Source organism: Podarcis cretensis (genome assembly GCF_951804945.1).
Source record: "Podarcis cretensis genome assembly, chromosome: 15".
NCBI lineage: Eukaryota > Metazoa > Chordata > Lepidosauria > Squamata > Lacertidae > Podarcis > Podarcis cretensis.
The window spans coordinates 17249226-17274757 of NC_137185.1; the positions used below are offsets into that span (position 1 = coordinate 17249226).

At 45.7% G+C, this 25532-nt stretch overlaps 1 protein-coding gene across 4 annotated transcripts in view; it reads left to right on the forward strand.

The window, feature by feature from the left end:
• FLI1 (Fli-1 proto-oncogene, ETS transcription factor) overlaps positions 1–25532 on the forward strand; it is a 121204-nt gene that overhangs the window by 91640 nt on the left and 4032 nt on the right. For all 4 annotated transcript variants that reach the window (XM_079954557.1, XM_079954558.1, XM_079954559.1 and 1 more), the window contains 4 exons: positions 3693–3761; positions 21486–21557; positions 23967–24029; positions 24437–24484. In XM_079954557.1, the coding sequence (XP_079810683.1) occupies positions 3693–3761; positions 21486–21557; positions 23967–24029; positions 24437–24484 (252 nt within the window). The remainder of the gene's footprint in view (positions 1–3692; positions 3762–21485; positions 21558–23966; positions 24030–24436; positions 24485–25532) is intronic.

Genomic DNA, 25532 nt, shown 5'->3' on the forward strand with positions numbered 1-25532 from the left:
GAGACCCAAAGGGTCATCTAATTCAACCCCATGCAATGGAGAAGTCACAGCTAAAGAATCCCTGTCAGACCAGCCATCCAGCCTCTCTCTAAAACAGTGGTTCTCAACCTGTGGGTCCCCAGATGTTGTTGGACTACAACTCCCATCATCCCTGAGCTATGGCCTTGCTAGCTAGGGGTGATGGGAGTTGTAGTTCAACAACATCTGGGGACCCACAGGTTGAGAAAAGCTGCTGTAAAAGCCTCCAATGAAGGAGAGTCCATCGCCTTCCAAGGTCATCCGTTCCATTATTGGATGGCTCTTACCATCAGAAAGTTCTTCCTGATGTTTGGTGGGAATCTCCTTTCTTGTAACTTGAATCCATTGGTTTGGATCTTCTCTTCCGGAGAAGCAGAAAACAAGCTTCTTCTGTCTTCTGTGTGACAGCCCTTCAGATATTTGAAGATGGCTCTCATATCACTTCTCAGTCTTCTCTTCTCCAAGCTAAGCATCCCCAACTCCCTCCTCTACTCCTCTTCAGGCTTGGTTTCCAGACCCTTGATCATCTTGGTTGCCTTCCTCTGCACACCTTTCAGCTTGATTGCTGTGGTCAATGACTTCCATGAGCCTGCCTCCCTGGGCACCTGATCTGTTCCTTTCTTCTGTTTTGCACACTGACTCCATGGGATGAGGCTGCGATCCTCTGCACTGCTTCCTTGCTGCCGCCATCTCTGGCTGTAATTGGGGGTGGGAAGAGGTGTGGGCTTTGAGGGAGATAGGGCAAAGCCTTGTTCTCATTAAAGCGTGTTCATAGGCCAAGCCAGGCTACTGGACATGACTCCTTTCCAAACAGCTGTTCCTGTGCCTGCTTCACGACAGTCTGGTTTCTGGATTTCTGGGCAACTCCCTTGTGGCGTCATGCCTTTGAAGGGAATTTATTGTTTTTCCAGACTTAATTTCCACTGGATGTTTTGCACTGCATCTCTGAACCAAGAAAGGCGCTCGTGAGATGGCTCCTTACTTCCCCACAACAGAGGGACATTGGGGGCACTTTAATCCACTGCAGTGAGTGAGGAACACTTTGCAGAGAGCAGTGGAGCAGCTGGGGAATTTTAGAATCTGGGTTTAATGGTTGTCCGGATCATCACTTGCTTAAAAGTAGGGCAAGCCAGCCCTATGGTAGCTGACTGGAGTCCTGGGCCAGAGTCCTGCCCCGAAGGCACCAGGGTAAGAATCGCAGACAAGCAGCTTACAGGGGGGTCAACCACATCCTTTTTCAGTCTCTAGAGACTCAGCAAGCGGTGAGGTGGGGGATCTGGTTCGCTTGTCACCTAAAGGTAAAATTAACACATTTGCACTTTCTGAAATGAAACACCATGGGTGGGGGACCTTTTCTGCCCAGCAGGACAGATCCTTTCCTCCTTACCCTTGTTGGGACTTCAAAGCATAGCATAGGGATGTTCACCACACCACACACACACACACACAACACACACAACACACACACTTCTAAATGTCTGGGTAGTGGAGGTTTAAAAGGCAGCATGCGGCTGTTTGCAAAAGGGCTTTCAAGCAGCCCTGCACTCTGCAGCCAAATGATTTATCAGCTTTCCATGGTACAATGTGAAATTTCCTAATGGTCTTAAGTATTCTGCTTCTTTGTCGTGTGTTTGAACTTCTGTCGCTTTTATTGTATTCCTTTGTTTAACTTACTCTGATAAAAATGATAAAATGAATAATAACCTGGAATTAGCAGTGAGGGTTTGCCATGCCGGCACGAGCCCTTTAGAATGTAAAAGTTGTCAGTTAAGGATTCCAGGTCTGGTATTTCTGCTGGTCTCAGTGCCCTTAAAGTCTTGATGTCTGCTTCGTTCTTGCTCCCCCCCCCCCCCAGCACACATTCCCCTCCTTTTTTCATTTAAGCATCTTAATAGGAAACACATTTTTCTTCCTTTTCTGGTGTTCCCAACTAGAAACCTCAGACTGCCGGGCAAAGGTGAGAACTCTCAGCAATAAACCTGGGGCGACTCTCTCCCTTTTGACGGCCACAACTTGTACTTTTCAGCAGAGAGTGGCCCTTGTTTTATCTGACAAGTTCACTTAGACGGGAATTCCCCCTCTCCCTCGCCAGCCCCACTCCCTGCCCCACCGTCTGCAACTTCAGCCATGTAGGCTGTCTGTCTGATCGCTGGGTCTTGGGGCACTGAGCTGGCTGGCTGATGCTGGTCGTACTGAACATCGAAATCTGGATCTGTTTCCAACCAGAAGCCAGAAAACGTGTCAGGCATGAATTAGTTCCCTCGCTGAGATATTTGAGAGGAACAAATTAAAAGCGAAACGAAACACCAACTGAAAACCAAGGATAAGGGGGTGGGTGAGAAGTTTGGTTTGGTTTGTATTTTAATGTGAACCAACCTAAATAAATCACACATTCTCGGCGAACCAAAATGCAGCAGTTCCTTGGAATTTGCACCTCTCTGATGGTTCTCGATGTGATTCTCCAAACAAGTAATGTGCACAAAAATCTGTATTGTAAGGAGGAACGTGCATAAAAAGGCCAACATTTGTGAAAATAGCATTAAGGGAAATTGCTTGCAAATGTGTTTCCGTTAGGAGACATTGGCACTCAAATGAGGATTAGGCAAATTCATGGAGGAGGAGAGGGCTGTTAATGGCATCTCTGCCTCTACGCAATGTTCCTGAATACCACTTGCTGGAAGCCACAGGAGGGGAGAGTTGCTATTTTGCATTGAATCCTGCTTGCACGCTTCCCCTAATGGGCATCGTATGGGCATGATGGGAATCACATGCCGCTTGGAGAGAGAGGAGAGGAAAATCTGAGATTAACAATGCCATCCTGCATAAGGCTAATCAGAAGGAAACCCCATGAGTTTAATGGAATTTACCCCTGTTGAAGAATCAGTGGAAACTGATTTCATCTCAAATTACCAGGTCAGTTTCATGAATTTTTAGTTGAATCATTGTTTCCCAACCTTAGCTGTATCTAAGTTCTACTCAGATCAAACCCACTGAAATTAATAAACCTAAATTAGTCATGTCCATTCATGCCGGGGGGTCTACTCTGAGTATGACCAACACTGGATACAACCCACAGATAGATAATACAAATACTTAACAATAGTTCTGGTATGTGTCATATCGTAAAAGGTATTCCCAGTTCTCTCACACTTGGCCGAAGGGGGGAAATGCCTCTTCTCTAACACAGGGGATGTTTTTCTCTTCAAAATTATTGTCTCGTTTATATTCAGACAGGGTGATTTAATTGGCTAGGTACTTTGAACTGATTTATAGACTATGGCAACTAGTCATAGATAGTGCTCCGTTAAGATTAGATGTGATCCCTGATGTTAATCTCTGATTATGATGATGCACTTTCCAGAACACCTGCTGATTTTCCTTTTGAGATAGTGAACATTAGGGATTCTTTAGCTGTGATTCGCTGCATTGCAGGGGATTGGACTAGATGATCCTTGGGATGATTCTTCCAGCTCTACAATTCGATTATCCTAACTGCAGAAGGGAACTAGGAAACTGTTTGTTTCTCCTTTCTTTCTCTGCACAGATCCCTTCCAAGCAAATAATTTGATCATGAATACTTAATTGCAGCATTTCTCTACACTACCCCCATCCAAAATAAAGCCTTTTTCCCTAAACATTTTTTTTTTAAAATACCCTTTATTTTTTTCTTCCAGGTAGTTCCTTGCTGTCTTACAACACACCAGCCCACACGGAACAATCCTCTCGACTCAATGCCAAAGAAGGTGAGTTCCTTCTTCTGGATCTTGATCATTTGTCTGAGACTGTTTTGCTGTAAAAAGCACCAAACAAGGAGCTCAGTTTGGAAATGCGCAGAATCTGCTTCCTTGTCTTTTCATCCCAGAGGCTGGGGAAGATGCTTTCCCTTTCTTCCCCATTGTCTAAAGCAGGTGTGGGGAATCTTTGACCCTCCAGAAGCTGCTGAACTACAACTGCCATCAACCCTGGCCATTGGCCATGCATGCTGGGGCTGATGGGAGTTGCAGTCCAGCAACTTGCTGGTGTTAGGAGCTGTTCAACAGGGGAGTGGACTCCCTTGGGAGCTTATGGACTCGCCCTCATTGGAGGTTTTAAAGCAGAGGTTGGATGGGCATCAATCATGGGTGATTTAGTTGAGATTCCACCCTTGTAAGAGGTTGACTCTTGAGGTTCCTTCCAACTCCACAATTCTATGATACTATGAAGTTCAGGAGGGCCACAGGTTCCCTATTCCTGGTCTAAAGTTCAGATCCTCACCTTACTGCGGCAGAGACTTGCCTTCTTTTGCTGTATATTGATTTTAATGCACCCGAGTGTGTTGATGGTGCTCTGCTTTTCTGTTTATTGCATTAGTCAGTGCAGGTGAACAGGTGTGTAATTGTCCCCCTGTGGGGTTTTATCTTCATTTGTGTTGTGTTTGTGGCCAGTGTTGGATTTACGTATAAGCTGAACAAGCTATAGCTTAGGACCCCATTCTCTTGCCCCCCCCATTTCACTATTAATATACTTCTTCTTAATTGTATTTCAGTTCAACAATTACTTTGATCAAATACATATTTTGTTACGTGCAAATGGCTTTAGATACCTATTAGGTCCATAAATTACCATATAGCATATATTCAACACACAAAAACTGCTACAATTTGTTGTTGACAAAGGACAGCTGGACATATAAAGGGCCCCATTACCTTCAGTAGCTGAGGGCCTCATCAAACCTAAATACGGCCCTGTTCGTGGCCTCCCTGGTAGAGGCCCCATCCATGCTAGGATGGGCCCCTGGACCTTTCCTCCTCCATGGCCTCCTCTCTCCTTCTCAGTGTCTTCATTGCTGCTAAGCCAAAGCTGAGCAAAGATCCAAAGCAGGTCTGCAGCACTTCTTTAGGGGTTGGGTTTCCTCATCATGTTAAGAAGGGTGCAGGTTGTGCAATACCTGAGCTGACCCTTGTGAGTGTATGTGTGTGAAGGCTTTGACCCCATAGCATTGTGGAGGCAGCTGGTGAGCAGATGGAAAGTTTAAAGTGTGTGCATCCCAGAGGCTGATCATGGTCTTTGGATGTGTACTGCATTGTCTTGGCCCTTCTGGCTTGCCGTACCATGAACTGAGTCAGCAATCGGGCATCATGCTTCTGGCTCTGCAATAAAGCTCTCCACACACACTGCCGCCCTTGAAATTAACTGCTTTTGGAAAAGTTCTTCTGGTTATCCATCTTTTGTGAGGCCTTCTCTTCATGATACTAGAGGTTGCCACCTGTCCCTAGAAAGAGCAGGACTGCCCCATTTTTGGACAAAAGAGTACCCTGTCCCATTTGGACTTCAAACACAATCCCCGTATTTCAGCTCAGCTGGCCCAAAATGGCAGCTGTGTCACTGTTGGTGCGGTTGATGAGGAGCCTGGCCTGTGCGAGCAACAATAGAGGGGAAAGGAGCAACTTCCTCTCCCTCCCTCATCCCCTCCTTTGTTCCATTTCACAGGTGCTCCACATCAGCCACTGCCTGTTGGTCTAGCATGGTGCAAGTCTGCTTGGCCCCCTCTGCCACCCCCACCTGACCTCTCCTCCTCCCACCTCTGAAATTTGTGAGGCAGTTCTCTGCCCCAAAAGAATGCATAAAAATAAGTGTAATATATAAAAAACATTATATATGTGTGTGTGTTATAATAAGGAGAGTTGACTGGAGAACTGCAGGTATGGGCCCAAATTGGATACAAAAGTTTGTATACGGGGGGGGGGGGGGAACCCCAGAAACATTTGTGCAGATTTGTACAGGAAAAATTGCAAACGGGTGTGGAAATGAGGCAGATTAAATTTAAGCCTGGAAAAAATGAGGGGCACCGAAATAGACAGATTTGCCGGTTTCCCTTAATGCAAAAAATATTTCTTGCATATCTGGGGAGGCGGGGAAGGGGCAGGTGCTTCTCACAAAAGCACCAAACCCACGTTAATCCTGCAACTTGAATTTTGGCAGTATGCAATCTGAATCCTACCCACTAAACATTGACTGTCTGGGAGAGCCCTTACTTTCAGATAAGTGTGCCCCATGGGATTGCAGTGCTCTATATCCATGGAGAAAATGTCCTGTGGATCGCTCAAACGTTGAAGCCAGACGTCTTTGGACGTCTGATCGTCTAGAGGCCAACAAGCAAAGAATCCTTCTTATGACTTTCCAGGCACAGCACCCCACCAGAGCCTGCTTGTTCTCTGACAAGGGGGGTGGGGCGGGGTCTGGATTTTAGCTAATTCATGCCTTTGCAACTGTCTGTTTCAGCACGAAGCCCACATTTTATATAAAAATCCCTTCTGCAAAGTGTTGTGTCTCGTGGTACTTCCACATTCCCACATCCTGCAGCCGCTGAGTCCATTTCCCTTAGCAATCACTTAATCTAAATCCCAGCTTCATCCTGGCTTTATAAGCCTAACCCTCCCCACCTACAGAAAAAAGAAGAAGCAAGTAGCGTATCTGTTTCAGTTTAAGCTCTGCCAACATCTCCTGTGTGCTGACGGTTGATGGGTTTGGCTCTAGGAGTTTTTGGGGGAGGGAAAAGGGCCAGGTCTTTTTATAACTTGATGTTTCATTGATTACAATTTCCTTTTTTAGATGTGTTTTTCATATTTACAGCCGTAACAGCATATAAAACAATGATATAATAATCAAGATCAAAGCAATGCAATTCAATATCACAATTTTAATTTATTACCTGCCATTCTCCCTAAGGTCCCAGGGTGCAACCATTTAATAAAGAGCTTAAGAATTTAAAAGATGCAGTCACCCAAAATAGAGTGGGTTCTGAAAATAATACCTCTTAGGTGCCAAAGGACAGGGTAAAAAGCTGCGTCTTCAGCATCCTCTGGATGCTATATAGTGAAGTTGCCAAATGTATCTCTTTGGGAGGGAGTTCTACCACATTGGGGCTGCCACAGAGAAGGCCCTGTCCTGCGCATCACATGCAAGTCCTGCAATATAATATATAACTGAGTGCAAAAAAGGGGGGTATATCCAGTACATAAGGTAAAACTACAACTGGCCTACACAAACATTTTAGGAACTACAAATCTGCAATTTGACTAAAAGAAGCGGAGCAACCAGCTGCGAAATATTTCAGTTCAGAGAAGTGCAGCCTGCTGGATTGATCAACAATTGCTATAGAGATGACAACACAAGCATAGAGGGAGAATCTCTGGATGTGTATACAGGACATGTCAGCATGGCCTCAGGCTGGAGAATGATCTCCGCATCATGGACGATGTCCTCCAATCTCCGCAACTGACACCTTTGAAACAGTGTCATTTCCTTTTTATCAGAGCAGTTGATAAAGACGGAAGCCAAAACCTCTCGCCACATACATTTTTCTATAAAAAGCTCCGTTTTGTTAATCAGAGAAACACAGATATTATTTTAGTGTTTAACTGGATTGTAAAAGGAACCCTGAGCGAGCTTGTATGAAGTGCTTGGAGTGGGCTCTTTTGAGCTCAGGTGTGCTTGCTGCTGCCTGCATAGGTTCTACTTGTAAAAAAAAAAGAAAAGGTGCATTGAGCATTAACAAAAGTTATTCAGCCAAATGAAATGCAACCTTTGGCTTTTAATTAGAAATGCAAACCCTCTTGCAAAGAGCTTCACATTAAACCAGCCTTCCCTGACATCTTAGGAGTTGATGGGAGTTGTGGTCCAAAATTCTCCAGAGGGCACTCAAGCCTGTGATGGCTGCAATGCCATTCCAACATTTCTTCGATGAAAATAGGGATGTCCTAAGGAAAGGCAGGGACGCAGGTGGTGCTGTGGGTTAAACCAGAGAGCCTAGGACTTGCCGATCAGAAGGTCAGCGGTTCGAATCCCCACAACAGGGTGAGCTCCCATTGCTCGGTCCCAGCTCCTGCCAACCTAGCAGTTCTAAAGCACGTCAAAGTGCAAGTAGATAAATAGGTACCGTTCCGGAGGGAAGGTAAACGGTGTTTCCATGCACTGCTCTGGTTCGCCAGAAGCGGCTTAGTCATGCTGGCCACATGACCCAGAATCTGTATGCTGGCTCCCTCGGCCAATAAAGCGAGATGAGCGCCGCAACCCCAGAGTCGGTCACGACTGGACCTAATGGTCAGGGGTCCCTTTACCTTTAAGGAAAGGTGGAACATTCCTGGATAAAATCAGAAACTGGGACAGGTTCTGTAAACAGAGGCACTTGGAGGGTCTGTGGACCTAAACCTTGATAGGTGGCGCTGATGAAGACTAGTTTCTTCTTTTTGCATTCTTCTGAGTCTCACCACCACCACCACATCATTACCGGCTGCAATGAGCAGTGGGGCATGATCACCCTGAAGAGGTGAAGATGAGCATAGGCCTTGTGGCCGAGCAGTGGGAGATCATCACGAGGGTGCCTGCCTGGGGTGACACCCTTGTGTTTCCTGCTCTGTGTGGTTTTGGCCTCAGCAGAGGATGTTATCTGATTCTGCTGCTGCGCCTTCTAACCTCAGCCGCCACCTGCCTCGCAGGCAGAGAGAAGCAGTACGCAAACATTGTGTGTGTGTGTGAATGCGGCACCCTGCAGGTGCTGCCATTGTCTCTGCAGCAGCCGCCCACTTGAGCGCCCTGTGCCCTCCTCACCCTCCTCTGAGCAGCCCGGCTGCAAGGTGGCAACAAAGCTCACCACGCTTGCCTCCAGCTCCTTCTCTGGGTGAATGGGTATCTGTTTGAAAATAATAACAAAAGCTTGTTTGGACGAAGCAAACAAGGAGAGCCCAGAGCCTCCATCTGAAAGCGGGGAGTGCACACAAACCCATCAACCTCACTGAGAGAGCTGATCCTCATTCCTTTCTGGACCCCTTGGGGGACAGGTGCTGCGACTGTAAACACAGGAAGGCAAGCATAGAGAAACAGAGAGAGAGCGCTCAGGCTGCAAAAGTAACCCTTCTGGGTTTTGTGCGGTTTTGTTGAATCTGGCGTAACTTCTGTCGCTCGAGAGCAGCCCTGTGTTCATTTTCAAAAGGCAACCTGGTTAGATATCTTTTTGTGCAGAACATGCAAGAGGCTGCATTTTATTTGGTGTCTGGCCTTCACGCCATTAATGTACAGGGGTGCTTTCCTCATTTGTCTGCCTCTAAATAAAAGGAAAAAAGGATCAGAGTCGAATGAAGAAGAAAAAAATTGCCCACAAAAATCCCAAGAAAAAGAAAAGGTCTCCTAAGAATCTGTTGGAAACTAGCACAGGGAAATGCTGTCTTCCCCCACCCCTCTTTATTAGATTAAGGGCAGAATAATTTATAATTCAAACAACAATCACAACTTGACTGTCAGTTCTTGAAATTAAGACTTCCAGAATGCAGCAAATGGATCCCATATTTGCTCAAACTGGTTTGAAAAATTTGGATTTTCCCCAAGCACGCTTATCTTGTGCAAGTACATGATGTTCTAAGTTTAGTGTGGTGTAAGGAGAGCTTTTTCTGGACTAGAGAGTGTATTATGGGATGCAGTAGCCAACCTGGTACTCTCCAGATATTCTTGGGCTCCAACTCCCATCTATCCCAGCTAGCATGCCTAGTGGTTAGAGATGTTTTGTGGGCTTTTTCTTTTTTCTTTTTTGCTATTGCTATTCACATTTCTTAATTGCTATATTCAAAAAAAGGGTCTCAAAGGTCTCAAGATAAAATATAGATAAAAAAATTAATTAAAAAACACATTTAAAAAAGTGCAAAGTACAACATTCCCAAAATGCTCATCTGACAATGAACTAAAAGATGAACACCACAGGAGAGGATGATTTAACCACCAAAGGGCTAGGTGGAAAAAAAAACATCTTAGTCTGCTGCCTAAGAATGGACAAGGATGGTACTAGGCACATTTCCCCGGGGAGAGCATGTCCATGCAGACACCCTCCACACCTCCTTTGGAAGAGACACACTCTAAAGGACATCTGATAAAGACTATGGGGCCTGGGCTTGTTTCCGCAGGATGATGTAGTTGAGCAACAATCCAAAGGGCACTCCAGAATTAAGTGGTATTGCCTACTGGGACTTGAGATGCAACACAGGTTAAAAGGTTACACACTGCGGAGCCAAAAGACCAGGAAACTCATGGGCAGCATTTCAGGGGTTGTGTTTATTTGCACAGTATAACTGGGGAACAGAAATGACTGCTAAATTAGGAGATCTCTCTCTCTCTCTCTCTCTCTCTCTCTCTCTCTCTCTCTCTCTCTCACACACACACACACACAAAGCCCCTCTCAACAACAATTAGCTTGGCTGCCACCTTAGTTGGCAGGTATGGTATCATACCCTCCAAGATTTCTCCAAGGAAAATAGGGATGCCCTAAGGAAAAGCGGGACATTCCAGGATCAAATCAGAAACTGGGATGGCTTTTGCAAATCCAGGACTGTCCCTGGAAAGTAGGGACACTTGGAGGAGCTGTGCTATGCATTCCTTGCTGGTGTTAATTGGCTATTAATCAGCATTCATGGTTAGGAGCCAAGCCACTAAGCAAGAGAGCAGATTGCTCCTAACAGTATCACAGGCGGTTGTGGTTTTGCTGGGGAACATGCTCAGGTTGTCTCTGGCTCCCTCTACAACAGTCTGCCTTGTGGTTCGTGTGGCAGGTTCCTTTGGGATCAAGCCCGGCCTCCTCTGGACATTGGCTGAGGTTCCCCGTTAGCAAGCATCCCAACCGTACAAATGTACGGGGTTTCGCGTCCTTGGTACAAATTGTCTTCAGCTGCCTTGGAGACCTGAATGGCCCTAATGAGAATCATCAGGCTTTCCTGGCCAAGGAACAATTTTCTTGCAAACGAAATGAGGCTCCTCTCATCACTAAGTGGAACGATTTGGGCCTCTCTGCTTGTTTTGTTTTAATGGGAAAGAGTCTGTTTCAGGTTCCATGACTTGGCAGACCAGGTCAGATATTGAAGGCGCATAAGGAAAATGGAAAAGATCACAAGGTAGCTTATGTACAGGCAAGGTAGCATCCGCAGAACACCGTTTGCGTTTTGCCAAACCCAGATTTCAATATGGCAATGCAAAACGGCATGGCTTATGTAAGGAGTGGCTAAATCTTTTGAGGCTGAGGGTGGCCTTGACCCTCAGTCAACATTCTGAGGGTCTCTCATCAAAGTGGGTGTGGCCCAAGTGGGTATGGCCAATGTGCAAAAGTGGGTGTGGCGAGAACTTCAGAATTCTCAGGCCTTCTTCTTTGTCCATTAGCTGTTCAGCGCCACTTTAAATCCTTATTTTATCATCCATCATTCAGTTCAGCAAACAGCAGCGACAACATTTTAAATGGACAAATGTAAGGGGACTGTGCAGAAGACATGGAAACCTTTTGGCATCGCAGCGGTGAGCACACAGGAATGGTCAGGAATGTTGCTTTTTAAAAGGGGAGATTACATTTTTGTTTTTAGAAGGCCAGATTTTGGTGAGGGGCTTGGGAGTCCGCAAAAAGCTTTTGGCAACACAGCTTTTAAAATGGGGAAAATATGGCAGAGGAGGGAGGAGGGGTTGGGGACACAAAAAACCAACAGAGGACCCGTGGTGGAGGCAGAGGCCCCAGCCCAGTTGCCACCGTGGCGCCGGAGAGCTAGAACTAAGGCAGCGGGTCGTGGTGGCAGGCAGAGAATGGGCACCCACAGTGAAAACTTTGTGGGTACCCAGGGCCCCCTGGAGATGGCGCCAGTGCCTTTTGGTAAAATGGCATAACAATAGGGGAACCACAGGAGCATGTGTGTGTGTGTGTTTCATTTTATAGTTTTTAATTTGTTTATTTATCTAAGAAAGGACATACAGTTAAGTAACATGCAATATAAGAAAGAAAAGAGACGGACAGACAATCAGACAACACAACCGAATGAAAATTAAACGTACACACAAAATGCAAATTTGAGTTGTTTCGTTCATTATCCCTGAAGATAATTATTATTGGCGTTGGGACTGGGATGGGGGGTAGTAATGCCTCTCTGCCCCACTAAATTTTATAGTTTTTACTTATTTTTTTATTTTGTATTCTTGTAAATCGCTTAGAGAACATTGTAATTAAGTGGCACATACCTTGTTTGAATGAATGAATGAATGAATGAATGAATGAATAATTCTATGACCTTGATGGCTTTGATGTCCCAGTCTAATGCAAAGCAGGCACTCATGTACCCCTCTGTGGTAAATATGCACAAGCAGGACATATTTCTATTCAGATTATTGTAATTCTCTATAGATTTGTATATAAATCAGCACGTGCATGTTTATGCAAACCAGTGTCCTCTTTTTCCTCAGTGTGTTTCCTCTCTTTTTTTGTGGGCAGGGTGGGGGGAGTTGCAATGTGCAAGTGGTTAGCCTATTGCAGATAGTGGGCAGACACCACCACTCCTGTTCCAACGAGGATGGCAGTCAGGGCAATGAGTTAAAAAAACACCACAACCTCCCCCATATGTGAGGTCCAAATCTGTTCTTCCCTCCAAACACACACACACACACACACACACACGGCAATTTAATTAAAACAGCAACAGCTATGCAACGCTAAAAACTCTTTAAGAAAATAGCACCTCTTGCTGCGCCCTCAGAAGTAATAATAATAATAATAATAATAATAATAATAATAATAATAATTTTTATTTATAAAAAAGTATATATAAGTTTTTATTTATATAAGTAGAGTTACTCTAGAATAGGGGTCAGCAAACTTTTTTAGCAGGGGGCCGGTCCCCAGTCCCTCAGACCTTGTGGGGGTCTGGACTATTTTTTTTGGGGGGGGGGAATGAATTCCTCTGCCCCACAATAACCCAGAGATGCATTTTAAATGAAAGGACACATTTTACTCATGTAAAAACATGCTGATTCCCAGACCGTCTGTGGGCCGGATTTAGAAGGTGATTGGGCCGCATCTGGCCCCCGGGCCTTAGTTTGCCTACCCATGCTCTATAAAGAGTGAGTTCTAGATCTTTTTCCACAAGGGAAGGATCACCCCCGCATAAATAATATATTGGTTTTTGAAGCATCTTTTGTGAATGCAGGAGGCCATCCTACCAGGAAGACCTTCTGCAGATAGAAAAACACACCTTTGCTTACCCTGAGAGCCAGTGTGGTATAGTGGTTAAGAGCGGTACTCTCGTAATCTGGGGAACCGGGTTCGCGTCTCCGCTCCTCCACATGCAGCTGCTGGGTGACCTTGGGCTAGTCAGACTGCTCTGAAGTCTCTCAGCCCCACTCACCTCACAGAGTGTTTATTGTGGGGGAGGAAGGGAAAGGAGAATGTGAGCTGCTTTGAGACTCTTTCGGGTAGTGATAAAGCAGGATATCAAATCCAAACTCTTCTGAGAGATTTCATAGAATTGGAGGGGAACCGCAAGGGTCTTCTGATCTAGTCCTCTGCAACGCAGGAATATCAACTAAACTGAAGCATCCATGAGAGATGGGCATTCAACCTCTCCTGAGACTCCACCCCCTCCTGAGGACTCCCTTGCACTGTCAAACAGCTCTTCCCTTCATTACGTTCTTCCTGACATATAGTTGGAATCTCCTTTCTTTTTAACCGTCTCTCCCTCTCAGGAACCCTTTGCATCTTTCCCTCATTCCTTTTCCCCCCTTTTACTGGCCGAACAGCCCCAAATCCCTGTCAGGACTTGGCGCACCAAAATTTGCTGTCTCCCGCACCTGCAACCACCACCACATATACTTTACGTTGTTGCTGCTGCTGCTCCTGTGTGGAACTATAAAGTCGGGATTTTTTTGGTTCCAGGAGAAACAGTAGCTTGCTCTTGGGAGCTTAAAAAAAACCAACACTGTTTTCCTTTGAAATTCCAGGGCTGGTGTTGTGTCTGCATTTCTCCCTGACCCTCTTTGGAGGTAGCCATGTGCATTTTTCAGAGAGAGAGAGAGAGAGAGAGAGAGAGAGGGAAGGGGAAAAAAGGAGGGGAAGGCAACCCCTCCTGGAAACAAAGCCCTGTTGTCTCTGCGCTGGAGCAGGCAGGAAACACTGCTCACAGGGGATCCCTGAAGGCCAGGACTGTCCCAGCGCGAGACTCCAGTGCGCTGAATTCAACCTGACAGCTTGTCTGGAGCACTTTCTAAGTAACCATTATCCTTCCTTTGCCCCTTGCTAAATAAAGGGGGCTTCTCTGCCCCCATCCATCTCCCTCCCTCCCTCTGCCTTGAGTGCATGGAGTGCAGTCCTCTGGCACATGTGTGCAAGGAATGCGCTGGAGGGGATACCTTTTCCCCTTCAGAAAGGTCCCAGACTGATCCGGGCTTTTCCCTAAGACAAAAAGTTAATGCGTTTCCTGATGGTGTGTTTCTACAGACCAACAGTGTGTGTCTATCTCCAGCTTGCATTACGCCTGTGCTCATGCGTATGAGTGCTGTGTTTCCACACAGTTCTGGCTGCATGCACAACATGCAATTGAATCCCATTTCCTCTCCCCTGAGAATCCTGGGGACTGCAGGTTTTTTGGGAGGGTGCTGGGAATCATAGTGCTGGGAAGGGTAAGCTACAGCTCCCCAGCATTCATAAGAACATAGGAAGAAGGCTGCTGGATCAGGACCATGGGCGCCTAGGTAGTCCAGCATCCTGTAGTCACAGCAGCCAACCAGGGGCCCCAAAGGGAAACCCACAAGCAGCATTCGAACACAAGAGCCCTCTCCTTTCCTGCAGCTTCCAGCAACTGGCATCCACAAGCATTGCTGCCTCCAGCTGTGTAGGCAGAGCATAGCCATTGTGGCTAGTGGTCATCGATAGCCCTCTCCTCCTCCATGAATTTGCCTATTCCTCTTTCAAAGCCGTCTGAGTCGATAATCATCATTGCCTCCTGTGGGAGGGAGTTCCATAGTTTAACTCTGCAGAGAGGGAATGTGCGTCAAATTATGGCATGTCCGCAGCCTCGCCATGCAGAAACAGAACCAGGGTCGTGTCCTGGTTAAAAGTGTTGGATGAGGACTTGTTCTTCTAGTCCCCACTCGGCCGTAACGTTCACTGGCTGACCTGAGCTGGTTGCTATCTTCCCGCCTAGCCTACCTTATGAGGCTGTTGTGAGGATTACGTTGGGGAAGAGGGCACAGAACCACGCAGATGCACCCTGAGCTGTTTGGAGAAATAGATCTTGCATTTCTATTGGCTGCAAGAGTGTAGAGTCCAATTCCTGAAAATCTGTTTGATTTTATTTTTTTGCTGGGTGGGGGAAGGCTGACAGCAGCATTTTTTTCACCAGTGGCGTCCCAGGACTTAAACTAGTGCAGGGGAACTAACACCAGCACATCCCTGGTTGAGCCAGGATGAGGAAGACCCACCTGTTGTGGGGGCACCTATTCTGAACAAACTCATCCTGCCAGACCTTGGGCTTGGATGGTGGTTCAAGTGGGTGGAATTTTCCCCACCTCTAAAATCACTTTAAATTATTTTATTTGCATACACTGCAGCCCCACTCTCAACATACCTTTCCCTGGGTGACTAACAATGGAATAAGCATAAAAATGCATTTTCTTTAAAAAAAGAAAATAATAAAGTTATTGGCATATAGATGAACACATCAGGAAGCAACTGTTTATTCAAGAGACTAGGGGTAGCTGACCCCTAAGCCAGATCTAGCCTGGCAAGTTGAAAGCTTGATCACCCCATTTCAGGGCTGTGGGGCTCCCTCCACGCTGAGATGGGGAGAGAAAATGTTTTCTGCCTGCCGGCCCTCCTGGCCCTCCTGAGAGGTTGCTTACTATCAATGTGGCCCTCAGGCCAAAGGGGGTCAGCTACCCATGAAGCAGGCGATTAAATCGAAATAGTTCTACATGTTAAAAGATGCTAACATTAGCTGTTCTTAAAAGCCTGGGAAAACCAGAAAGGCCAAAAGGAAAGTACAGTGGTACCTCGGGTTAAGTACTTAATTCATTCCGGAGATCCATTCTTAACCTGAAACTGTTCTTAACCTGAAGCACCACTTTAGCTAATGGGGCCTCCTGCTGCCGCAGTGCCACCGTGCCACCATCGCGCGATTTTTGTTCTCATCCTGAAGCAAAGTTCTTAACCTGAGGTACTATTTCTGGGTTAACGGAATCTGTAACCTGAAGCGTATGTAACCTGAAGCGTATGTAACCCGAGGTACCACTGTATTTCTTTAGGCAAGCCATGATTTCCAGTGCATCTTATACACCAGGGGTGTCCCTGTAAATGCTGCCAACCCCCATCAGTCCCAGCCAGCTTGGGCGAGGTCAGGAATGATGGGAGTTGTAGTCCAGCAGTATTTAGAGTACCCCCCCCCCAGGTTCCGCATCCTGGCAATGTAAATCAGAAGTAAGTGCCACTGAAATTCATGGGACTTACTGAGGCCTGAAGTATTTTATAGGCCAAGGTTAGCAGCTGAAGAGGTCCCTGCTCCAAGGAACTTCCAGTCCACATTTCAGCAGTTGGCTAACTGGGAGGGAAAGCAGCTAAGGCTAGCAAGGAGCGATTCAAAGCTGAAGCGTCCTTTACAGGAAACACCAGCACAAAGGCGGCAGGCAGAGCTGCTCCCAGAAATTATCAATGAGGCCTAAATGGTCTGCAAATCTGAGAGATCTTTGGATGAAAGAGTCTGTGACGTTGTAGACATTGTTTAATATCCTTTTTCTCTGGTTTGCAATAGAGTCTGTGTTCATTCAAGGACCTTCTGGATGGAAACCAGATGGCTGTGAGATGACGGCTCTTGAAAGCCTCATAGGATTTATATTGTGCTTTTTAATTTTGTTGGAATTGGACACACATTTGTCATGGAAGCCGTCACAGAGATCCTCATATCTGCTGAAGCTGGCAGGATGGGAGCGAGCTACACCAGAGGGCAGCTCTTTTTCCCTCATCATTTGCAAAATATTGTTACGTGCCACCTCAGTCTCCTACATCACTCTCCAACATTTCTCTGATGAAAATAGGGGTGGCGCTGCGGGTTAAACCACAGAGCTAGGACTTGCCGATTGGAAGGTTGGCGGTTCGAATCCCTGCAATGAGGTGAGCTCCTGTTTCTCTTTCCCAGCTCCTACCAAACTAGCAGTTCGAAAGCACGTCAAAAGTGCAAGTAGATAAATAGGTACCACTCTGGCAGGAAGGGAAACGGCTTTTCTGTGCACTGCTCTGCTTCGCCAGAAGCGGCTTAGTCATGCTGGCCACATGACCCGGAAGCTGTACACCAGCTCTCTCGGACATTAAAGTGAGATGACCGCCGCAACCCAGAGTCGGCCACGACTTGACCTAATGGTCAGGGGTCCCTTTACGTATGGGGGACTTCTGGCCCTCCAGAAGTCATTGAACTACAATGTCCATCATCTCAGGCTGTTTATTCCATAATAATTATAATAATTTAAATTATTTATATCCCCCTCCCATCTGACTGGGTTGCCCCAGCCATTCTGGGTGGCTTCCAACATATAGATAACAGCATAATAAAACATTAAACATTTAAAGGGCTGCCTTCAGATGTCTTCTAAAAGTTGTATCTTATCTCCTTGGCTCAGGGGTAGCATAACTCTGTACCTTCCAACATTTCTCCGATGAAAATGGGGACCTCCTAAGGAAAAGCAGGACATTTTGGGATCAGATCAGAAACCAGGACGGCTTCTGTAAATCTGGGACTGTCCCTGGAAAATAGGGACACTTGGAGGGTCACCTTGTGGTGAGAGACTGCAGGGATTCCAGGCGCTTACCTAGGTTTGGTTTCCTTGGAATGAAGCTCAGCAGAGATTGTGGTGTCTATTGGATATATTTCCACACATATGGAGGATGGAGGGGCTCCCAGCATCAACACCCCAACAGATACTGCTTCTCCATTAGTTGCAGCTCTGGATCCAGCACAGAGCAAGCAGGTCTCTGGGTCTCCAGCTTCCAGCCTGCTTTCTAATCAGCTCCCACACACCCTCTCTTTCCCTGCCCCCGCTCCAGCTAGGGGAAGGGAAGCACCACCCATTCATTCTATGGGCGGGGCGGCACATCCATTTGTTCTATGGCACAGAGCAATTTATTTCATTACAGTCATACCTCGTGTTACGTCTGCTTCATGTTATGTTCTTTCAGGCTACGTCCTGCGGCGACCCAGAAGTACCGGAAAGGGTTACTTCCGGCTTTCGTCGCATGCGCACAAGCGCAAAATGACATCACGCGCATGCACAGAAGCAGTGAATTGCAACCCACGCGTGCGCAGTTGCGCCGCTGCGGGTTGCGCTCTTTTCATGTTGCGAACGGGCCTCCGGAACGGATCCCATTCACAACCAGAGGTATCACTGTACATTAATCACGATGATTGACTAGTCAGCCACAGCCATTGCCTAGACAAAGGGGTTGGGCTGGCCATCTTGTTTTTGTACATTCTACCCCAATACAGAATTCCAAGAATTGGAAGGGACTCGAAGCATCATCCAGACTGACCCTACCCCCAACTTCCATAGCTCAGAGCTGCATCTCAGTGTTTGGCTTGGGTGGGGGCGGAAATCCAGCGTCTCCTGCCAACTTTGCCCAACTCAACAGGCTGGCTGCGAGCTCTGTCACAAGAATGGGATTGTTTTTGCAAAATAAATAAACAGAAACCCCGTGCTCTGGATTGCTTCCCTGGCTGAGAATGCCTCATTGTGTCTGAAACACATTTTGCAAGGCTCTGGATTAGGTGGCTGCCGAGTGCTGCCGTGGTGCACACATTGCATTCATTTGGCTGATGGCAGGGGGGTGGGCTTTGGAGCCAGAGAGCCAGAAAAATGTTGGCTCCCCTGAGGAACTATTGTCATTGTCATTTTGGAAAGATGTGGAAATGCACTCATTAAGTTCCCAGTTGTTGCTGATTCCAAAATCCCCAACCCAAAGCTCCTCTTCCTTGGGCCGTGTCTCCCTCGCAGGTTTCAGCTGGAATCATAGAAGCACAGAATGGTAGAGTTTGAAGGTACTCCGAGGGTCATCTAGTCCAACCCCCTGCAATCTTTTGTCCAACATGGGGCTCGAACCCATGACCTTGAGATTAAGAGCCTCATGTGCCACCAACTGAGCTGTCCCAGCTTTTAGCCTCATTTCTTCTCCATTCTAGCTGTAGCGTTGGGCCAATGGGCTGACTCCATATAAGGGAGATTCCCGTGTTTCTATTGCAGAACGATGAGGACTGGGATCTTGCTTGTTTTTAGGGGAAGGACTGTAGCTCAGTGGTAGAGCATCTGCTTTGCATGCAGAAGGTACACCTGGTAGAGATCTGTGCCTGAAGCCCTGGAGAGCCACCGCTGGGCAGTGCAAACAGTACTGAGCTGGATGGCCCAATAGGCTGACTCAGTATAAGGTGGCTTCCTGTGTTCCTAGCGAACTAATCCCTGGGCGATGAGACAGTCCCACAACCATCCCGCATACACGCAAATACACACAAATAACTGACGAAACATGCATCATGCATACAGATGACTCTGCCTCTGTTTGTCTGTTGTTGTTTTTAAAAATCCACACCAGCTTCTAGCATTTAAAAAAACGAAACCAGGAAAATACCAAGGAAGCTTTCCCTGCGCCAGCTGGAAGAGACAACAACATGAGGGTTTTTTTCCATCCGACAATTTTTGCAGTCTTTGTCATTCCCAAAAGGAGCAGACAATAGGATCTTCTGGCTTTAATTCGTTTGGGAGATTAAAGCTGTTCTCCTTCCCATCCCATCTCAGGACTGGTTTTAAAACTCCCCTTTCAAGGGTTTCTCAAGTGCAAGGTTCACCAGATGGCAGGGATGGGAATTTGCACTTGTGGCTAAAGGAAAGCGACAGAAAGACAGAAAGTGGTGGGGTTTTTATTATTATTTTTACAAAAAGAACTGAAAGTGATTGGCAAGGACCAAAAGTTTTCTCAAACTTTCTGGTGGTAGGTTGTCAGTTTCTTCTTCCTTGCAAAGTGTATTATTTCACTGACTCAGTGTGATCACATCTACTCTGTATATTTAATACATGATTATACAGCTTTTAACAGTCATGGAGAATCCTGGGAACTATAGTTTGCAAAGGGTGCTGGGAACTGTAGCTCCAGGAGGGCAGAACCATTAAAAAAAACTACGCTTCCCAGGATTCTCTGTGAGTGTTAGCAGTGGCATAAAATTTCTTTAAATGCACGCCATGGAGGTGACCTTGGACCAGAGTCTAGTAAACCTGTAGTATACAGAAGTGCTGTGCAGGCAGCACTGTCATAGTTTTAAACTTCCATAATGCTGTTTTGTTTTGAAAATAAAAAACCAATGAGCCACAAAAATGGGGCATCTCATTTGCTGATGGTAAAATGTTGGAAGCATTTAGTTTTTAAAAATGCTGGTTCTTTTCTTGTTGAGTAAGGCTGTGGCTCACCCTGTTACTCCTTTTGGTATTAGGCTTTGGTCCTGTGGATACTCATTCAATAATATCTCCCGGTTTCAAATCCTGTTGATTCAGAGCTGTTACCCTGAGGCAAAATTCTTGCTCTCTTGGAACATGGAAATTCCAGGATTTATTAATATTTTTTTTAGCAGAATTGCTGGCTGGAAAAGATCAAAGCCAGCATGTACACACACTGAGTATTCAAATGATAGAATCATGGAAATGTGGGGTTGGAAGGGACCCCCAGAGGTCATCAAGTCCAACCCCAACATCCTAGGGCTGCTGCAGCTGCCACCAAGAAGCAAAACAAGGCAGTGAGTCAACAAAAAGTGCAAGGGAAGTGGGAGGACTGAGGGAGGGCAGGCAAATGGTAAGAGAGGTTACGATTTGGCTTAGGGTTACATGTCAGCAAGTGTATTCACATTTTTTAAAAGGTCCCACGGGAAGATGGTGCCTGTGGTCTATTTGGCATGAGCACCCTCTGCATATGAAGCAGGACACCCCCTGTGTCTGCTTCCTACATACTGTATTTTTCGCTCTATAGGACACACCAGACCACAAGACGCACCTAGTTTTTGGAGGAGGAAAACAAGAAAAAAAATATTCTGAATCTCAGAAGGCAGAACAGCAAGAGGGATCGCTGCGCAGTGAAAGCATCAATCCCTCTTGCTGTTCTGGCTTCTGGGATAGCTGCGTAGCCTGCATTCACTCCATAAGACGCACACACATTTCCCCTTACTTTTTAGGAGGGAAAAAGTGAGTCTTATAGAGCAAAAAATACGGTATTCCTTTCAAGGTGCTATTGGCTATGTCCGTTATTTGCATGCTGCGTCTCCTGGGCTCAGCTTGACTTTTCAGACATCTCAGAGCACCTCACAGCTGCCGATGGCAATGCCTGCCTCTCACATGGGTAGGCTGCAGCAAATCTAGGACAACAGGAGCGAGGGATCTGTGGCCCTTAAGATGCTGTCGGACTCCAACTCCCATCAGTCCCAGCCAGCATGTCCAATGGTCAGGGAAGGCGGGAGTCATGGCTCATCAACATCTCAGAGAGCACTAGCTCACCTCGATCCCCAGATTGTAACGAAAGCAAGCACAAATTTTAAACCACCTCCTAAAAACCAGCCATTATTTTCTCCCGTTCTTGCCTCTGTGCCCTGCTCTAAATGAAACATTCGCTTCTTCTTTTTTCCTAGATGCTTCTTCCTACGATGCAGTCAGAAGATCAGGATGGGGCAATAGCATGAACTCCAGCCACAACAACAAAAGTGAGTTGCTGATGGCCTAGATGACAACTGGCACATCCTGTTTAACTTTTTAAAAAATTGAATTAAGTGCTACAACAATGGCTATGTCCACCGACTCCTCTCCTCTCACACAAAGGAAAGAGAGAGTCTTTAACCCACTTTGACCTCAAAATAAGCAGAGACTTCAGCAGATTTCTTCGGTTAGGCATCTCAGCTGTCACTCTCATCTGTATCTCGGCTTGAGAACACAAGGTGTTCAGCTGAGATATAGAAAGGGAGAGTAGTGCCATTGGCTCTGTTGATGTTCATACCGTGGAGGAATGGGGTTAAGTGACACTGAAGTCCCGACCACCTGTGTTGCTGTGTTTTAATTTTAGTTTAAGCCATCTCAAGAACTTCTGTTAGTAAACATGCGTAAATATGGGGTTAGATTCAGACTTGCTTTATGAAACATGGGCTTTATTAAAGGACTCATGACAAGTTAGGCATGACTTCATTTGACTCCCCCTATTTTCAGTGGGAGCTCTGCTCAGCTAACTCATCTATTTATTTATTTATTCATTCATTCATTCATTCATTCATGTATTTAAAATATTTGTATGCCGTTGTATCATAAAAAAATCAAAGCAGTTTATAGCTTTAAAAACATACCATAAAAACCATTAAAAAGTTTCAAACAGACATCAGTTAACACTGTGGAAGGGATGTTTACTTTAGCATCCCCTCGTAGCACAAAGTTTCTGGGCAGCTTAGAGTCATAAAACAATGTAAATATAAAATGAAACATTTTTAGAAAGCATTGAAATCAAAACTAAATAAAGGATTTATGACGGGCAGATCAAGCTTTTGTTTTGTACCACCTAATCTGTAAATTCACCAGAAGCCCGCATAAGACTCTCTATGCTGTGATCATTGACTTCTCCTCAGCCTTTGATTTAATAGATAGGGGACAGCTGTGGAACAAACTGGCCCATTCAAATACAGATAAAAGACTTCTCTGGCTCACCCAACAAGTACATCGAGGGAACCTCATGCAACTGAGACTGGGCCTTCAAGGCAATTCCAATTAACAGAGGTGTCAAGCAAGGATGTATACTGGCACCCTTTTTTGATTTTTGATCAGGATGCCAACCAAGACAGAGCACCCATCATTGCCACCCATTACTCTACTTGGTACCCCCCAAGTTAAGATCAATCACTCAAGGCCCCATTACCTTGAGACTCTAACCTTCCCACAACTATGCAGGGCCTTCGTGGAACTAAGATTTCAACAGATGCCCATAGCATATTTGGAGGGGAGGTATCAGGAAATTCCCCATATGGATTGCAAATGTATACATGGATGCAATCTGGCAGGACATCACACACTATCTGCTGATTTGCCCCCTGTATACAACGCCCAGAGGAAAATTTATACTGCCAATTCTTAAATGGCTTCCAGGTCAATCTGCACAGGACATAGCAGTTGAACTCCTAGCAGATAAACATCTACAGGTACATATTACACACCAGGTAGCCAAATTTGCACTGGCAGCCAAGAAGCTCCATTCCAGCTACGTGGCTGCACTCCAGTTTTAAGTTTTAATGTTGTAAATTTCTTTTTATGCTGTAAACTGCTACAGGTTACGTTGTATGATTTAAGATCAGGCATAGGCAAACTCGGCCCTCCAGATGTTTTGGGACTACAACTCCCATCATCCCTGACCACTGGTCCTGTTAGCTAGGGATGAAGGGAGTTGTAGTCCCAAAACATCTGGAGGGCCGAGTTTGCCTATGCCTGTTTTAGGGGAAAGTTTCCTTTTATTCTCCATTGTAAAGGCCTTTGGCTATATACAATAAAATTGATTGCCTTATCAACTAAACAAATGCAATGAAAATAGGACACACAACACCCCTACGATTAAAATGCACAGGGTTTTTTGTTTTTGTTGTTTTTACAAAAACAGAGAGACCCAAACTATTGTAGGTTATCTGGAAGGCCTGCATAAACAGACCACAAAGAAGAGGACCTTGGATTGACTGAGTCAATCTGAGAATATTTAGGGGAGTGGGGGGAAGCTAGCAGGACTGTGCGGGTTGAAGGACAGAGCGGCTTTGTGGTGAGGTGGACACAGTGGCCTAGTGGCAAGGAGGGGCAGGGCAACTGGGAATTCCTCTCTGGATTGGATTTGAATCCAAACCAGAGAAAAATCCAGGAGCTGGTAAGGCTCACCTCTTCTCCGAGGCAGGCTTTTTTGAGCTCACAAAGTCTCTTGCTCGGCCTGGCTCAGGAGAACTTCACCAGCATCACTCATTGGTGAAAAACACGGACTATGGCGACAAGGTCTGCCTCCAAATACTGTATTACACAGTCTTCTTTTATTGTGCATGGAATCTGTTTCCTTCTTTCTTCTGCGATCTGAAATGCTTTCATTTCTCTGATACCCCCAGGTCCTCCTCTGGGAGGGACGCAAGCTGTGAGCAAGAGTGTGGAGCAACAGCGACCCCAGCCAGGTACTGGTGTCGAAAGTTTATTCCCTTAGAAAAATATGTATATACCCAGCCAGATGGGTGGAGCATTATTATTATTATTATTATTATTATTATTATCATCATCATCATTATACCACTATGACATAAGAGTGGTTTTACGCTTACCCAAATCATGCCTATTTGCCTCATAATTCAGAAAGTACACAGAGGTGATGCACACCCTTAATAAATATTCTATGTATAACTATTGGTTACCCAGGAAACGAACAGCAAGCAGGGATCTCTCAGGTGCTCTTATGGACAGTGGAAATAGCATCCCGTTGAAGCTTACAATAACATTGCAGTTTGCAGCTGTGATAAGTAGTCTTTGGTGCAGAGGACTGAACAGTATCTAATTTTCTTTTCCTTTTTTTGGTCTCTTTACTTAGATCCCTACCAGATTTTAGGACCTACCAGCAGCCGTTTAGCCAACCCAGGTGAGTCTAGTGGGTCAACAGGTTAACAGCCCATGGGCTCATTCTATCTCTCCAGTTCTTAGATCAATACCTTATGGCTCTCATCTCCTGTATGGGCTGCAGTTCTCACTCTGGGTCCCACCCCCCACCCCGTTCAATGAAACACTCACCAACTATTGGGGTCACATGTTGTTTTAGTTTAAGGTCACTGGGTTTCTGTCCAGGGAGCATTCCTGTTAGCTGAGAGCTTTTTAGGGTGGGGGCCGAGCACAGTATTCGTTTTGGAGAAAGAAAGAAAGAAAGAAAGAAAGAAAGAAAGAAAGAAAGAAAGAAAAAGAAAGAAAGATTGTTGAATATATATTGGCTAGCTGGAGTTTTCTAAATCCAATGCCAAGATTCACAAGGCTTGAAAAATCATACCCTGAACACAGACATCCTAACCACAAGGAATGACATTGTTGAATTCTGAAGGCAGGTATGGGTGGGACACAGTTGCATTGGCAACACAAAAAATAAAAAAAACAACCCTGTCAGTTTCATCTGGTCCAAGAAATAATAAACCAATGTATGACATTGACTTGATGGATCAGCTTATACCTCACCACAGCCAGTTTGCTCATTCACAAAATATTAGCTGGAATTTCTGCAGCTGCTTTGAGCATGTGATTACATTGTAACCAGGCAGAGGGCCTTCTCGGTGGTGGCACCCGCCCTGTGGAACGCCCTTCCATCAGATGTCAAGGAAATAAACAACTATCTGACTTTTAGAAGACATCTGAAAGGCAGCCCTGTTTAGGGAAGTTTTTAATGATTGGTGTTTTATCATGCTTTTAATATTCTGTTGGGAGCCGAAGTAGTGACCAGCCCCCAAGCTCACCCAGGGAGCTTCATGGCCAAGTTGGGGGAACTGAACCCTGGTCTTTCCTAGAGATAGAAAGGAGACAAAGTCTCTACCAGAGAAGAATGGCAGATGAAGTTGATGGACTATGCTGAAATGGCTAAAATGACTGGAAGAATCAGAAATCAGGAAGACCAAAATTTTAATAAGGAATGGGGAAAATTATAACTG